Source organism: Halichoeres trimaculatus, unplaced genomic scaffold (assembly GCF_033239565.1).
Source record: "Halichoeres trimaculatus isolate MK-OKI-2021-1 unplaced genomic scaffold, fHalTri1.1 fHalTri1_scaffold_7, whole genome shotgun sequence".
Lineage (NCBI taxonomy): Eukaryota > Metazoa > Chordata > Actinopteri > Labriformes > Labridae > Halichoeres > Halichoeres trimaculatus.
In genome coordinates this window covers 29,721,868-29,738,314 of record NW_027437185.1, presented here as the reverse complement: position 1 = coordinate 29,738,314, position 16,447 = coordinate 29,721,868, and the positions used below count along the sequence as shown (strand labels likewise).

Below are 16,447 nucleotides of genomic sequence, written 5' to 3'. Positions count from 1 at the left end.
TGCATCCTTTAGATTTGCTTGAGTATCCATGACTCACATAAAGGATAGAAGCACCTAAGAAAACATGTGAACATGTGAACAGAGGCATCATAGAAACGAGTACACGTGGCCTTGTGCAGATCACAGGCTAGTTTCTTAGCCTCTTTTAAAGCACTAATTATAATGTGGTCATGCAGGCTGCTGTTGGGCAGTGTCTGGGTAAGTGTAATTCTGCTGTTAACACATTCAGTCTGACCATGATGAATGGCCCTGTGCCCATGGGAGTACCACCTCGTAGGGGTGCCAGGGTCGATTGATATTCAAGTCAGAGTTCTGCAGAAGAGCCACAGGTGCTGCCATCTCCACTCTGAGAATCATGGTGGAGGAAAGAGGAGAAAACAGAATGAATTAGATGAAACAAGCATCTCAGTAACATGTTCTTTGTATTTAAGGTAAATTCTACTAAACTGTACATTTTTTAACAGGAAATGTTTAAAATAGACAGAACAAAATGATTTACCACTTAGGCTAAAACTTACTTCTTGTTAACTTTATTCAAACAGACTTGCTCATGTCTGGCATGAATGGTGAAAAATGAAACTAAATTAATTTTTAAAGCAGGTTTATATTTGGTATCACAGTTAAAAAGTCCTACTCACGTTATTTCATAAAACCCTTTTTTTGTTTTTTATTTTTTGTCGTTGAGCGTTAGTGAAACAATGCAAATGTAAAACGACGTATATTGCTCTCCATCAACATCCCTAATGCTGTTCATCATTACAGATAACCAGCTCCATTCTTTACTCACACCTTGATCATTCTTTATGTTTGGGTGAACAAAAGCTTTGGTGTCTTGGTGGGTCCTTGTGAAATATCTGGGATATCTCACCTTTGATGGCCTTTTTCTCCTCCTTTTTCTCCACCTTTCTCTCTTCCGTTTTCTTTTATTTCCTCCTCATTTTTCATTACCAACCTTGTTACAGGTGATCAAAGCCCCTCCAGTCCAGCCTCTCGGTGGCCGGGTGCTAACTATGGTAACAGAACTCTAGGTGTGTGCATTTCAGTACCTCTTTTAACCCAGATCAAGCATCATCCGCACTCCTCCTGGAAGCCTAACTCACATGTCCTTCCTGTCAGAACACTCAAGCTGAGCTGGTCTACAAAATGCAGAGTGCAGAGCTGAGTAATTACATTTGACTTTGCAAAGATTTTCTCAGGTATAAAGTGTAAGATTTACTGCGTGGAGGAAAAAAACAGCATGAAAGCTTTTTATGAGTAATGATACAAAGAACAAGCATCTCCTCACTGTTTTCAGAATGAATCAAATTCATTTTCAAAGATTTATTTTTCTACTTGCTGTAGTCATCCATGGAGAATTATGATTTCCACAGTAATTTCATCAGAAGCATGTTTTAGTGTGCAATGCGGATGAAATCAAACTGGGGACCATTGCTGTTTTTACTTCGACTAACATTTACAACGACACATCAAAAGAACTCATTTATAATGTGAAAGAGCTTATGATTGATGCTGCTCTCTCCCCTAAGTTTAAATATTCACAATGCACACAGCAAAAAAAGGAAAATACGGGAGTTCAAGTACTTAAGCTTTTGCTTAATGACCGTTAAAACAGAAACTGACTGACTGAACAACACTGACTGAACAGCTTTCATCACAATCAGAGTAAGTGGAGTGGAGTGAAGTCAGTGTACTCAACATAAAACATGTACTCGAATAAGACTATTTCAAAACACCCAACAGCAGAAATAAAGGCTCCAAACTCAAAAGATTGGAGACGAAGGGCAAATCTTACACGGAATACTTTGAACTCAGACACAGAAAAGCACAAAAATTTGCCTTTGTTTTGACTCTTTGAACCCAAATGTTCAATATTACGACATAGAAACGAACCCAAAAGGTGATGGAACTACTTTTTGTTTCACTCAGCATCACCTCTGCCATGTAGATCAGCTCCAGTTGGCGTCTAATTGTCATGCTCTTCCTGTTAATCTGTCCTGTCACAGCATGTCACTTCCTGTCTCGTGGATATGTTTAGGGAGTCTTCTGCTGGAGAGGCTTGAAGACCTCCATGCTTTGGCCACTCACAGCGATTTTTATGCTCCTGTTTCATTGCTCGTGTATGTAAATGCCACTAATGTGTAAAAGCATATTAGATGTACCTGCTTCTGAGGGAATCTTGCTTTTATGCTGCAAGCAACTTGACATGAATGGTCTTTGACTTTAATACAGAAGTTGTCTTTGTGTTGCAAGAGTCCTTGTCTTGCTATATGTCAGATTGGCTTTGGTTGCATGTTCTGGTACGTTTAATTATAGTGATTTTTAAATGAAGGTATGTGAATACTATGCTCTGTATGATGTTTTTTTTGTTTGTATAGTCCAAAAGGTTGAATTCTCATCTGGGAGTATTTTTCTGTACCTCAAAACAAGCCTTCAATATGGCTTAAAAAGAAAAAAGTTTGCTTCTGTAAAGACCATAAATAATTAAAAACAGAAATCTTTGAAGATTTTTTTTTAAGTAAAGTCAAGGAGAGGTCTTTGGCAAGCTGATATCTGGCAGAAAAAAAACCTGTCTATTAAGAAACGGACTATTACTTCTTCAGCTTAAAGGATCTTTTTCCTGTGCAAACCCATGAAATAACTAATTAAATATGGTAAGAATCACTTCAATGCAAAACTTCAGTTCAATAACCAAACTCTTGAACAGTTCTGAGCTGACACTACGCACTGAGTTATCTAGATGTGATGGTTGTTGAAAAGGTCTACATGCCTTCTGTGATTCTTTTGTGCCTCTGGGTTGAATGGCAAATTGGTACAGTCCTGAAGAAGGACAAACTCAGAAAGGTAAGGTTAATTTTGGTTGATGAATGGGAACGAATCTTAAGGGGAGGAGGTTGATTCACTCAGTAGAGGTCTTGGTCATTTTGTAGTAGGGGTCTTGAAATGTGGACCAGCTATGGCCTACTACTTGGGTTGGTTGTCTCCTAATTGGAAGGTTAGGAGTTCCCACTCAGGTCCACTTATTATTATTGGTTAATATGTTCAGGCTCCTTCAATAGCAGCCTCTATCATCAGAAGACTGGAGAAGGGGTGTATTAACACTGTCCATGAACCATCAGTCAAAAAGTCTAACCGTATCATTGCTAAAATTCATGAGTTGAGTCTTATCTTAAGGTTTGGCCGAGTGAAGACCAACCATTTTCTTGACCTTGGACCATGAATTCTCTTTGGATGATTCACTCCTGTCTCCTGATGTTTTTGGAAGAGATATAAAAAACGAGATATAAAACGGATTTATTTGCTCCTTGATCGGTGGTTATCTCCTGATAGAAAAATTCTTTTTGTAGAAGTGAGGGTTTATCTAATGGTGATAAGATCACATTTCTGGTTAGCATATATTAGCGTATAAACTGATCCAAACTAGAGAAGAAAAAGATATAAGAGATATATTAGGATACATCAGGTTTAGGGAGATGTTCCTGGAGAAAAAAAACACACCACCTCTGCCTCTGGGGCTCGATGCTGATCCCAGCAAAGTACATGCCAGGATGTAAAATGGTTTTCCACCCAGACTGTATATGATGTATTATGGGGGTGAATGTAGAACTTAATCTCCTTTGTCTTTCTTTGTGTTACTTGTGATATTAGATTGAACATTCTGTATCCCTCTGACCTATTTTCCTATTCTCAATTTCTCTCTTTGGCGGCAGTCTTCAATAGCACACCTCTGCTATGCCACCAGAATGTATTATGCAGTGACTACTCCCTGTTTATTGACATGGAACCCACACTCTGTAGTTTGATAAACAGCTTCATGGATTCTCTACTCAGAGGTGATGAGAATGGAAAATCCTTTTGACATGCTGGCTCCATGGATTTTTTATAAACGGAATCTGGAAATGAGTTCAGCTGCCATAGAGCATTGGGGGAATTTGTCTCGTCTCATGAGGGGGACACAGAAATCTGTACGCACAGTTTGAATGAACGTTATTCTCTTTAAGAGGAAACAATTAAGTTCCCCAGTGATGGACAATTTGGTGACAAAAGATTCCTCAGTCATGGAACGCTGTTTCTGGGTTGTTTCTCCTCCTTGCACTGTGGGAACTGTCAACATTTTAGTCAGTGGATTGATGTTGTAATTTTTAGGTCAGTATTGCAGCATTAATGTTTATGTACTTCTGTTGTGTACATATTTGCTTTCTCTCTGAGACTGGGAATGACAGAATTCAGCCTCAGAGTTTAATGAAAGAGAAGCCTTTTCTGAGTGGTTGTATCAGACTGTGTGCTGAATCTATTCACTCCTGCTTGTCATGTCTGTCGTAATCTCATGCTTTAAAGCTTGATTAACCTCATGTCATCCTCAAACGAGCAGAGTATACCAGAGAGAGTCTCTCAGTCACACAAGAATCTTCACCAACGCCAAAGGAGTTCATCTAACCCGGCATGTCGTGGTGTTTTTTTCTTTGTGGTCCTCCAGGCTCAACTATACTTCAGCGGACTACCTCAAGTGTCACGCTGAACACAATTCTAGCTGCCGCCAGTCACAATTCCACCCAATTCCACAAGCATTTCCTATTTCCTTGTCTCCACTTAGTGCAAAATGGAAAAGCTAACCCAAGAGGCCATACACATGCGTTATGCAATTACACAAGCCAGTTCTAATTCAACACAGAGAAACTGGATGGATTGATGGGGAGGAGAGCTACGTTTTTGTTGTGAGTTTAGTTTGAATTTGGAGAGATAATGTAGCATTACATTGGTGAATTAATTGAGTCTTGGGATTCAAAAAGATGTTGATTGTTTCTTTTATATTTTCCATTTTTTAGACCTACCTGGGAATCAGTCAGGAGAATGTTGAGAATGTTAAGTAGAGAACAGGAGCCTCTCATACATCCCGGTTCATTGATTTATGGTCAGGGATGAAAGCCACAGGCTCAGTAGGTCTTTCATTCTGGGGGGCATCCCAAAAGACACATCACTCAGATTTCAAAGAGAACCAAGCCAGTCGTATTTATTTGCTCCCTTTTCAATGTCATTACAATCCCAAACCGTGGCCTCTCTTCTTTCCTCTTCCTGCCCCGCTTCCTTGTTTCACCTTCACAGGTCAGTCCATCAAAAGTTCCCTCCTGTGTTCTATATAGTAAGCTTCTTAAGGACTTATTTGACATTGAAGCTGGACGGATCACCTCATGCCCATTAAAATAGAGATGCAGTGATATAATGCTTGTCAGGGTTACAGAATTTCAGCCCAACCATCTAATCCCCTCCAAGCCCTGCAGTTAATTCAACTGCTCGGGTCAGAGAGTGGGCCCCTTGTATGTTTAATGAAGATTAAATTACCTATTTTCCCTCATGAAAATTTAAGAGAAGGAGATGAATCTGCAAAGGTGCCAATGAAGGGACCAAAGGGCGCCATTCTTTAGAGATGCTGGCCAAAGGAGAATGAATTCCCTGAGTCCTTTTATTCTCCTCAAACACACCAGTGGCTTCAGTGGTCCCTGAATACTCACACTATTTATCCACAGCATCCATATGCTGACACATACGATGTGTGACGCCGGGCAGCTATTTTCCATTTTCCCTGATCTGGGAAAAGTCACCCATTTCCTCCATAAATTACACCACAGGAAGTGATACCGATCTTAATTCCCTTAGCAATTAATTTGCTCACACGTGTTGTACCCATCGCTTTATCTCTCTCTTGTTGTCTCTCAGCCTCTCTAGAAGTTGTTCTGTTCTGTTTCACATGCACATGTGCAAGCTTGTGTCATATAATCAGATAGAGACTGTTGCTGCAGGGTGTCTGAGTTGAGGACTGAGGCCCTTTGCCTGCGTAAGCTCCTGGCCTGCACTTCAGTTGATAGATGTTATTCATTGGGGCGGCCCTAGAGGCCATCCTACAGGAAAAGGAGCTAACATGATTTGGGACGAAGAGACCCAGAGGGTGTCGATGCCTCTTGCTATAGCTCGGATGGCTTAGTAGATGTGAGATATCAATGGAGTAGATGAGAGTAGAGCCCTGTAGAGACGTGCTGCTTGAAATCTATCACCTGCTTCTCATAGATAAGGATATTTATCAACAGCCAAAGGGAAAGGCAGATGGGAAGGAACTGAGGCATGGACAGCCAGTCCATTTGAGATTTGATATCCTAGGGCAGAGACAAAGACTTTGTCCCTCCTATTGACCCATTGAGCTTTTTCTGGACTTAGTAATTTGTCATCCACAGCAAAAAACCCATCATGGAAATATAGATGAAGATTTTATGTACCATTTGAGTACCCTTGGCGCATAACTGATCTGTTGCTTGACTCTGCCAAGAGAGGACGTAAAGTAAGTGAAGTGTGACATGGAGCCATTTTGAGAGGATAAATCAAGTCTTAATAAAGGGCAGCCTCTCTGAGTGGACACCAGGGGTCTCCCGCCCCTGCCCCTGCCCCTGCCCCTGCTGCTAAGCATCTCCGAAACCCTTAGCAGTTTAAATGACGCTGAAGTTATCTACTCGAGCACAGGGCATCAACAGGGGGCCGTCTGCATGCCCTTTTGATGCCATAATGCCCTTTTACAGCTCCCTGTCTGAGAAGACTTATCATGTGGCGCTTTGCTCCCCATGGAACTACTTTGTCTTTCTTCTCTGGTTTTCCAAGTAATGACCCGGTGTTATAATGGACTCAGAGCCTTTAAAACCTTTGTCCAATATTGTCTTACTTTGTTGGCAAAGAGCCTCATTGATGTAAAAAGTACTCAACCTTCCCACCTAGTGGACTGCAGACGAACAACTGCATGGGAAAAATGTCTGCAAACTTATCATATTCAATAATATCCTAGAGCGTTTTCAGTGGGCTGTTTTCTTTTTTTGCTCCCTCTCCAAACAATATTGGCTTTCAAGTATGTGGGCAGTTATGAAAGGTCACCCTAAGTGTAAATTGTCAATAGTGGATCAATTTTGGAGGGCAAATATGCTTTGGAGGCCCCATAATGGATGGTTTCATCTCATTTTTTTACCCAGGGCACATTCACACAATAAGATTGATATGGTTCGTTGCTTGATGAATTCCTAATAGACCTATAAACTTGCAGAGCTTAACGCCAAAGGAATGCCTGTGGAAGCCAAACATAGGGTAGACAGTCGGACCATCCCACTTGCTGAAAAATTGCCCTCATATAATTCCAATGGAATCTGGCCCAGGCCATCATGCTTAGTGCTGAAGGATGGGCAACTTGTGTTGGTTGAATTAAACCTTATTTATCGCTCATTAGGCATACAGCAGGGCCAAGTGATGATCGGCTGGAGAACAAATAATGTGTGGTGGAATAGGATGCCATCTTGTATGGTTATGTGTTGCGCTGACAATGAGAGTACTTCTTCCTCTGCTGTAATGCTTTTTTTTTCTAACCTCCTTATCATGATGCAGCTATAATTAAAGAAGATGTCATGTCCAGGGAATATTTGCATTAGGAATGCCAACCACTATCTGCAATCTGTCAACCACAATAAAGTGGAATTAATATTTTACTGCCAGATAAGGCTGGTGTTTTATCTCCTTTACAGAGGTAAAGAAGTGGAAGTCAGACTGAGCCACGAGTGAGAGCCTTTATACAGACAATAAAGAATGTATCAAAACTGTTAGTTTTTACATTTAATGGGAGATATCAGTAAAGGTGAGCCCTGTTATGTGAGACAAATAATGCTTTTGATATCCTCAGCTTTTAAGTAGCTGAAGGTTTAACATTGTTTTCATAACTTTCTTCAGACTGAGTGAAAGGAAGATTCTTCAGCAGCATTCATTAAAGGGGCTGTGAGGAGTTTCTAAGTGATCTTGAAAAAGTCTCCCTTCTAGATATATCCCTGATTGTAATCCACACTTCAAAATGAGATTACTAGCGCCAATTTATTTTGTTACTTTCCCGATCAGGTTGAGCAGGACCACCCGCTCAGTCACAGCAACTGATCAAATAGGTTTCTATTCAAGTCAATGTAGAGCCGTTCCATCGCAACGTGTCTGCCTGGCTAGTCCGTCATGTCGCAGGTAATACGCAGCTGTCCTATTTTTGCTGGATGCAGAGCTGGGACGAATAAATTCAGTGTAGGGTAGATCGAGCGGGACAGGAAGTCATGACCGAAAAACTACCTAAAGACATCCAGTGACTTTCATAATAAAACTAGCTGTGTCAAAATCTGTTCGAATTTAGCTTGACTATAATGGTAAACAGAAATAAAGAGCGGAGCCAGACCAGGAGTCAACAGGTTTGAGGTTTTACAGCCCAATGTTAATGAAGTGAGACTTATCAATGGAGTAAGACAAAGTTCAGTAGTGAGGAGATAGATCTGTTCTTCTCTTAGATGAAAATGATTTCTGTGATTATTTTTGTAGTAATGATGGATACAGGAGCCTGTCTGTCAGACAGAAAAAGGGCAGAAGAGCAGCAGAAAGGTAAACATGAGAGCGATACAGCCTGAGCTAAAGGCTAACACACGGGGCTAACTGTTTGTGACAATGTTTGATTCAACCCATAAGCAGCAGTTATTCTGCAGTGGTCTGTTTAAACTTGAGAGTGTATCAATAAAATGCTTGGTAGATGACTGGCAGGACATAACCAGGATTCGCTAATGTTGCACATTACAGACATATCCCATTGCACCAAGCTGTCTGTAGCGCTACACATGGACAGCTACTAAACCGCTGTACAAGCTGACAAAGTCTGTCTGTTGTCATGTTAGCCTATGGATCCGTTGTAGCATGGAGCTGTTAGCTAGAAGGTGGCGAGGGAGTCAAAAAAACAAAAAAAACAACCAAAAAAAACAGATCCTCCTCATAGCATCTTTAATTCCTATTTTCCTTTTCTGAAGTGTGATATTATTGAGCCCTAATCATATAGTACTGTAAGTTATGTTAAGTGCTGAGATTATCTTAAGGTCGCCCCAAACAATTAGAAAAGTAAGGGAAAAAAAAGAAATCTTGGAGTCTTCTTTGTGTGATAAAAAGTATCAAGACCTCCACATTGCAGCTTACTCCCACCAGATTCATGTTTGGTCCGTCTCTTCTATGCCACAGCAATTTGTGTGCCAGGCCTGAAATCTTCAGGTCAGAGGTTTTCAGTACTATTAGCGAATTCCTGGTCATCTGAACCCAACTGTTGAGCCGTGCTTCTCTGCACTGCACTCTGAAAATGCAGACCAGAGAGTGGGAAGCCAAACCTGAGCAGAGTGGAAATGGACTGAACGCAGATCTGGAGGAAGTTTGGCATGTTTCCACCTGTAACATCTCACCTTCAGGATGAACATGAGTCGATGCAGTCATCTCACTGCTGCAGCTCTGGAGATGGTAATAGGTGTATTACAAATGCACAACAGGCTCACTGTAAGAGCCAACAGCAGACTTTTGTTTGGGTATTGTACTCATGCAACGCCTTGGTGCAACCAATTTTCTGTCTGGAACAACAGTACTGTACTAATTGAGATATTAACCCTCTTGGAGCTTTTTTACAAGGACTTGCATTTTAGAAAGAGCTAATGTCTCAAGTTTATGACACTTTAAAAGGACAAGTTGGTGTAATTTTCTGACGAAAATGAGAAACCACCTAAATCTGAAATAGATATCTGTGCAAACAAAAAAAAATAAGACAAAATCATCTGTATTAAAAGCTTGAAGTCACAGGAGGCTTTGAACTTTTATGACTCATACTTTCGGACAGCATGCATTCAAATAAAAGGTGCAAAACATTGTCAACTTTTTTACTGCTTTTTTTTTGCACCTTTGCCTCACTGACTGCTTTTTTTCTGCTTTGTTTGAAGAGCTTATAAAAGGAAATAAAGGTAAACGGTTCATTGGTTTTGAAACTATGAATACTAATAGAAAACTTGCATCACTTTGCACACCCTTTCATTAACACCAAGAAAAAAGAATGTTTTTCAATTCTAAAAGCAGTGGTTAGCCTCCTACACCCCGAGCAGCATGTGCACAGTTTTGAAAACAAGGTGTTTTGTTAACTGATTTCATGCAGTAACCATTTATTGAGTTCTATAAAAGAATGACAAAAGTAATGATAATAAGAATTTAATGGTTCAGTGGAGAAGTTTTACTTCTGTGATCAGTAAAATTATGCACTTTTTATTTCAATGGGCACTGTTTTTATCTGAGAAAACAAAATATGGAGTGAATGCTCAATGTCAGGAGAGCAAGGTCCTCGACATAATGCACGCCAAAGGACATACCCAGTTAACATAGTTGTCATTCAAGCTATAATGGAGAAAATTTAATTTTGAATTAATAACAGTCAAATTCTTTGTGTGATGCAAAGCAAAATAGACAGATGACAAAGCCGTTTACAAGCTGCAAGGAAGAGGCTGGATTATTCTTTTTACCCAGTTGATATGGTCAAGGACAGAGAGAAATGGAAGTTGGTTTTCATATAGGTCATAGTAGAAAGAGGTGTGTGTGACAGGGAGAAGGCAGAACAGAGAGGAGTGGGATCGAATGAAATGGGTGAGTGGGTGTATCGAGCACTGATGGAAAGATGTGTCCACAGTGATAGCACCAAAGAGTTAAAGAGGGCAGGAGAGACTGAGCGGGTTAAAAGAAGACCAGCACACACACACACACACAGAGATACACACACACACACACACACTGGGGGCGAGCAATCAGTCAGAACTCTCCCCATTCTCAGGCACCCACCCCCCCCTACTCCAGTCAAGCATGATTGTGCTTGACATGGTTCCATCGCTAATGCTGACTGATGCCCATTTGCAAGGCTCTTCACTTTTATTTATTTATCTGTTTATTTGCGTCAAGTTTATTTATTGATGGGCCTCAAGGATATGATGGCATATCTCCATTTGCTCATAGAGGGAAGTATGAAATGGAAGGGGATGAGGCTGTGCGGCATTTACACACCAGTGAACAAAAGACAGAGGGGAGGACAGAGTTCACCTTTTTTATTTAGATTCCAGCAGCTGAAATAGCTATTCCTCTCTGGTAATGGAAAAGTGATATGGCCCATTTAGTTACTTAGCACTAATCCCAGTGGTTTAGCCGCTTCTCTATTTTTTCATCCCTTTTATCTCTTTGTCTTTCTTCATTCGTTCTTTTGACTTCTATTTGGTTAGAGCCTGATGGAAGGATTTGAGTGGGGTCAAATTACTCCCTTGCCTGTATGGGTTTTCCCAAGCTTCAGCAGCACTACCAGCTCCATTAAGTGCATGAAACACGTCAGTGTCGTAGTTCACCACCAAATACTCCTGAGAGTTATAAATGCATGTTCAGATTAATGCATTGTGATGGCACAACCTTCTGTTTTTGTGTGAATACTTTTTTATTGGTCCTCTATTTTGCTCAGATTTTTTTCCTGTGGTTTTATTAAGATGTCCTCTTCATGTGATTGTTATATAGGATGATGTAATTAGAGGGTAATGAGTGTAAGTCTAATTGTTGTTTATTTTCACAATGACATATTTGCTGTTGTAAGCTACTAAGGGAACAACGTTGGTTAATTACCCACAAGTGTATAATTCGAGATCATTAGCTGTAGGAGCCAGAGGTCTGCCAGAGGACCTTTGGTCCACTCCTGTTCTTTAGTGGCACAAAGACTGCCAAGCTAAAAACTGCTGAAAGGTAAAGTCTTTACCATTCTTAACTTACTGTGCAGATACTCAAATTAAACTTTATTAGTGCTTTATGGATCTTTTTGATCACACGTTGTGCCTGCAATCCACAGATCAGCTATGATGTAAAAATAAGAGTTTTAGTTGATCCTAATTGGTATGAGTCTATCCTCCCAGAACAGAGGTGTTAACTTTAGTAGTTCTTGAAAGAAATACAAATGAAAAACCTAATTTGTTAAGCCAAAGATGAATATCAGCACACACAGCCTAACTTATGAGACTAGTTATCTTTAGCTAGCAAGCTTAAAGCTGATAGTCATTTAGCAAAAGTCTGCAACTTAATGCTAATGGAAAATGGAAAATCCTATTACTAGGCCGAAGTTATTAGCATCACAAGCATTCTTACCTGTGCAGAAACTGAATATTGATCACAGACACATAAATAGTATGTTACACATCAATGCTTACAGGAACATTTTTATTTGCTCTTAAAAGCAAAATTCAAACAAGCTGCTAGTTGCTGCTTCTCTGCACACTGCTTCTCTCGGGCTAAAGTACAACAGCCTCACATGGCCAAAAAACTTAAATATAAAGTCACATGACTTCAACAGAATCAACATAGACTGTATAATTGATGGAAGTAGTCTCCTCGACCTCATCAGTCTGTTTCTGAAACAGACTTTTGAAGCAGATCAGCTCTTGCAGCCATGTTGGAAGCGGCGAGGGCTTCGAGTACAGCTATAGGAAGCACCATCCAGGCTGTAAATAGGTTAGTTTTTGCTTCGAAAACTACTTTTCTTTGGCTTGGTGTGTATGTGACTCCATGTACTTCTGGAGCCAGCCTCAAGCGGAAAAAAACAGCAGTTTTTTGCTCTTCCACATTGTCTCTTATTTTCACGCTGGAGGTTGCTGCTTGAGAATCACAAAGGGCAGCACAGGTACTAACTCAAATGTTTGGTTCAGTTCAGCAGAACTAAACAATGCAAATGTCTGTGGTGTGATCAGTGATATGATTTGTGAATGACTTCTCAGTGGAATTAATTAGAGAAGATGAACAAATACAGAGAAACAAAAGAGAAAACAACATTTCTTTGTACACCTGCAACAATGTACCCCTCCATCCCTGCTGAATGGGACTGAAGTCAGCAATACCAACACAAAAAGTATGACATGAGCTTGCATACTTCCTGTTTAGCTTGAATGTAACTGAGCCATTTATTATACCCAACTGCATCTGTACATTTTATGCGAATCCATCCAAACCAGAAACACTGAGCTGAGAATAAGTGGAGAGCTGTAAACAAGAGGGGGACACAACAGCTTGGTATTCATGAATTCTAAAAACAACAATGTTACTCCCCTAAGAGATGACTAATATGTCAAGTTTAAAAATAGACAGTTTGCCACAGTTCAGACCCTCTGACTCCAGTGGATGAGGAAGACGCAGCGAGAAGGCAAAGGGGGAACATTTCTGATTTGGTGTGCGTGCATGGTTATAGTATCTGAATCAACTGTATATATCAGGGGTCTGCAATCTTTACTTTCAAGCCATTTTGCCTCAGCTCACCTGGATTCAAGACACTCTGGCACCACAAAATCATTTTTATCTTAATGAGAGTAACAATAAAGGGCATAAAATTCTACACAAAGTAAAAATCTATGATTAACAAACTAAATTAGATGGTTTTTTTAATTCATAGAATTGATGTGTGATTTCTTAGTTTTTTATTTTATATAAATTTGCAAGTGTTTCAGAATGTTTGAATTGAAAAAAAATAAAATAAAAAAAATACCCAATTAAAAAAATGCTAAAAAAATTAATAATAATAATGAAAATTAAAAATAAATAAGATTTTTTTTTTAAAATAAAGGAAATAAAAAATTTTGCAAAATAAATAAATAAATAAATTTAAGAGTTTTCAAAAATTTTGAAATAATGCTTGAATTTGATAACATATATTGATAATATTGCTAGACTCATTGCTTTTTGTCATTTGCCAATGTCTAATGTGCTCTCTTCATATATCAATCATTTATATTCAGCTAACATGTCGGCAGTTAAATGAACTCGTCTTCCCAGAATTGAAATCTGTATTTTCTTCTACATTTGTCTTTTTGTTGCTTTAGTCATCTTGTGCATGGAAGTTGGTAGGCTGTTGATGTTGTAGGAGATGAAGTAGAGAAATGGCAGGCTTTATTGCAAGATGTGATGCATATTTAGTAACAAAAACGTCAATGCATGTTTTTTTTTAGTGTCAGTGTCTTTAATCATCAATACCCTCTATAAGAAAAACAAAAATTCCTTATTTCAATATTTTTAAAGCTACAAGGAGCCACTGCAAAGGAGACAAAGAGCCGTGAACTGCTGACCCTTGGTACATATCATACAGCTATGTACTTAAAGATGGTTTATAGGTGTATACTGTGAACATTGTCTTCATGTGTGTTCCTGCATCTCCCGTGTGCAGTTGCTCTGTCAGAAAAACCCCAAGTTTCCATGTTAACCTGAAGTTAATGGCAGCAGGGTGAAGGCCTCAGATGTAGCTAAACAGCAGGGGTCATGCATTAGTGGGAAGCCAGTGGAGGTTGCTGAGTTTGTAACATCTCCACCCCGAAGGCATTGCCGGCTAAGTAAAGGATGAGGCTGCACACTGCATTACCTCAACTATTATTATTTTTCCCTTCCACTCTAGATGAGTTTCTTTCAGTGGCTGGGGTCACTGTTGCCCCCGGGGCGGATTATGGCAGACGGGGGCTGTGATGTTCTGTAAGATTCCTGACAAGTGAGAGCGAGAGTGTGTCCATACTTTTGATCTTTTCTTTTTTTTTCATGTGTGGATGTTTATTTGTGGAAAGGTTTACTGAAGCTTAGCGTTCCTCAGCAGGCTAGCTTTGGCCTGATTTTCATGTCACACAGGGACTCACACAGGTTTCAGCCTTTGAAGGTGACAGCGAGGTCAGCGAGAAGACAAAAGCTGCAGATATCTAAGCCCTTACAATCTTCAGCAGAAGTGATTATTCATGCGCCTACTCACATGCACAAGAATTCTTTGTTAGCTAAATTTAGCACCTACTTGTAAATATTCAGCCACCATACATTATGATTAGCGAGAGAGCGTGTAAAATCATTTATGGTGTGCATTATTAAAGCCTCTTACATGGGAAGGCTCTTTTCCTCACTCCTGATCCCACCCTGAGTATGTTTACAGTGGTGGCAGCAGTCAGTGTGAGGAATTGATTTTTTTTTTGCCAATTGTAAAAGTTTTACGACAGTCAATATGGCTGAAGAAGCAGGCCCTCCATTATTTTACTGGAACCCCCGCTCACTGAATGGATGGTTCCTGCTTATAAACCTTGAATAATTGAACAGGGGAATCATTCAATGAGAGGGGGAGAGGCACAAGGTCTTGATGGCTTGATGGCTAAGATGACAGCTTGTGAAAGAAAGGAGACAGCAGACTGATTAGCCAATGTGTCATGTTGTTCCCTCACTGTCTGTACTCTCATCCCCTCTCTCACCCTCTTCCTCCTTCTCATCCTCTCACGTAGTCTGTTGGGCTCCTTACTTTTCATTTCTGCGCCACTCCTGCTGCCTTTTCTTCACTCATATTTGTCCAATTTCTTTCTTATCAGCCCGCTTCCCTCCACACCTCCTCCCATCCTCAACCTAATGCCCTGTTATCTTTAAATGTTTTATTTTTACTCACATCCTGTCTCCATCCATCCCAATGACCCTGTGTCACTCCAGGCAGAATTATTACTCTTGGACAGAAGATCGGCTCAGTGGCGCCGTGCTCTGCTCTCTCCGCATTATCCATTTATGGACTATCCCCTTTTGTGGTGAGCCATCTTCCTATGGTCCAGTAATGATAGGAGTCTTGGCGACCCTGTGCATTTGCACTGTAATATAAGACATTCTCATTAGGCCATGGATTGTGCTCTCTCTCATGTCCATTACATTAATTGCTACACATCAGTGCCTACCATACCCCTCGGTATTTTGTTACACTGCTGGCATCCTCTGCTCTGCATCTGATCTCTGACTGTGACCGACAACTGCTCTGCCCAGGAAGGTGAGAAAGGTAATTGAAAAATGCTACGGAAAGACTTGCTTAGACGTGTCCAGTGGAAAAACCTCAAGTAGGTAATTGTGTGGTCTGTTTGTGTTTTATTGCACAAGTTAATGAACACAAAAAAGGAAAAAAAAAAATGTTTTCAGATCAAATAAATTGAAGCCAAGTGGCCTTCCACCCCCGCATCATCCCTGTGTTGTCAGTCATCTCTCCTCATAATAGAGAAGCAGGCCTCTACCATAATTGCTTTGATGGTCCAGCCTGAACAAATCACTTCTGGGCATAAAAAGAAGCCTTGGAGATGGCAGCCAGAGAGAAAAGGTGCGAATGAATTAAAGCACTTTGCGTTCCTCTGGGGCATGTGGCCCAGATTTTTCTTCAAAAAAAAAATATAAGGAGAGGAAGGAGTGTGGGGGTGGGGTGTGCCTCTCTCCTTCTTTCCTAGCAAGAATAAATGGCAGTAGAAGCAATAATACACATCCAGCCTCTATTATGCCAAAATGGAGAGCTTTTTCAAGGAAGACACAATGGCAGTGACATAGTTAACTGGCAGGTGGAGAAAGGAGGATTTCACTGGAAATAATCTGATTTTGAACGGGGCTCCCATCTATGGGAAAACCTCTGGTCAGGTCTTTTGTTGAGGAACAAAAGTTTGGCCCTTTGCTTGCAGAGCTTTGAATGTCTCAGTAGAGCTGGGTGAATGGGCCATGTGAATGTCCCAAGGCCCCTGGTGCTGAGGACTGCAGCAGGGAGACGTCAGACGTGATGTGCAGC

The 16,447-nt window shown here is 40.4% G+C and overlaps 1 protein-coding gene across 8 annotated transcripts in view; it reads left to right on the top strand.

Moving 5' to 3' along the window:
- Positions 1-16,447, top strand: part of diaph2 (diaphanous-related formin 2) — a 483,641-nt gene that overhangs the window by 425,588 nt on the left and 41,606 nt on the right. For 7 of the 8 annotated variants that reach the window (XM_074674141.1, XM_074674142.1, XM_074674136.1 and 4 more), the window contains one exon: positions 963-1,028. The exons of the other annotated variant lie outside the window; for it this stretch is intronic. In XM_074674141.1, coding sequence (XP_074530242.1) covers positions 963-1,028 — 66 coding nt within the window. The remainder of the gene's footprint in view (positions 1-962; positions 1,029-16,447) is intronic. 8 annotated transcript variants of the gene reach the window in all.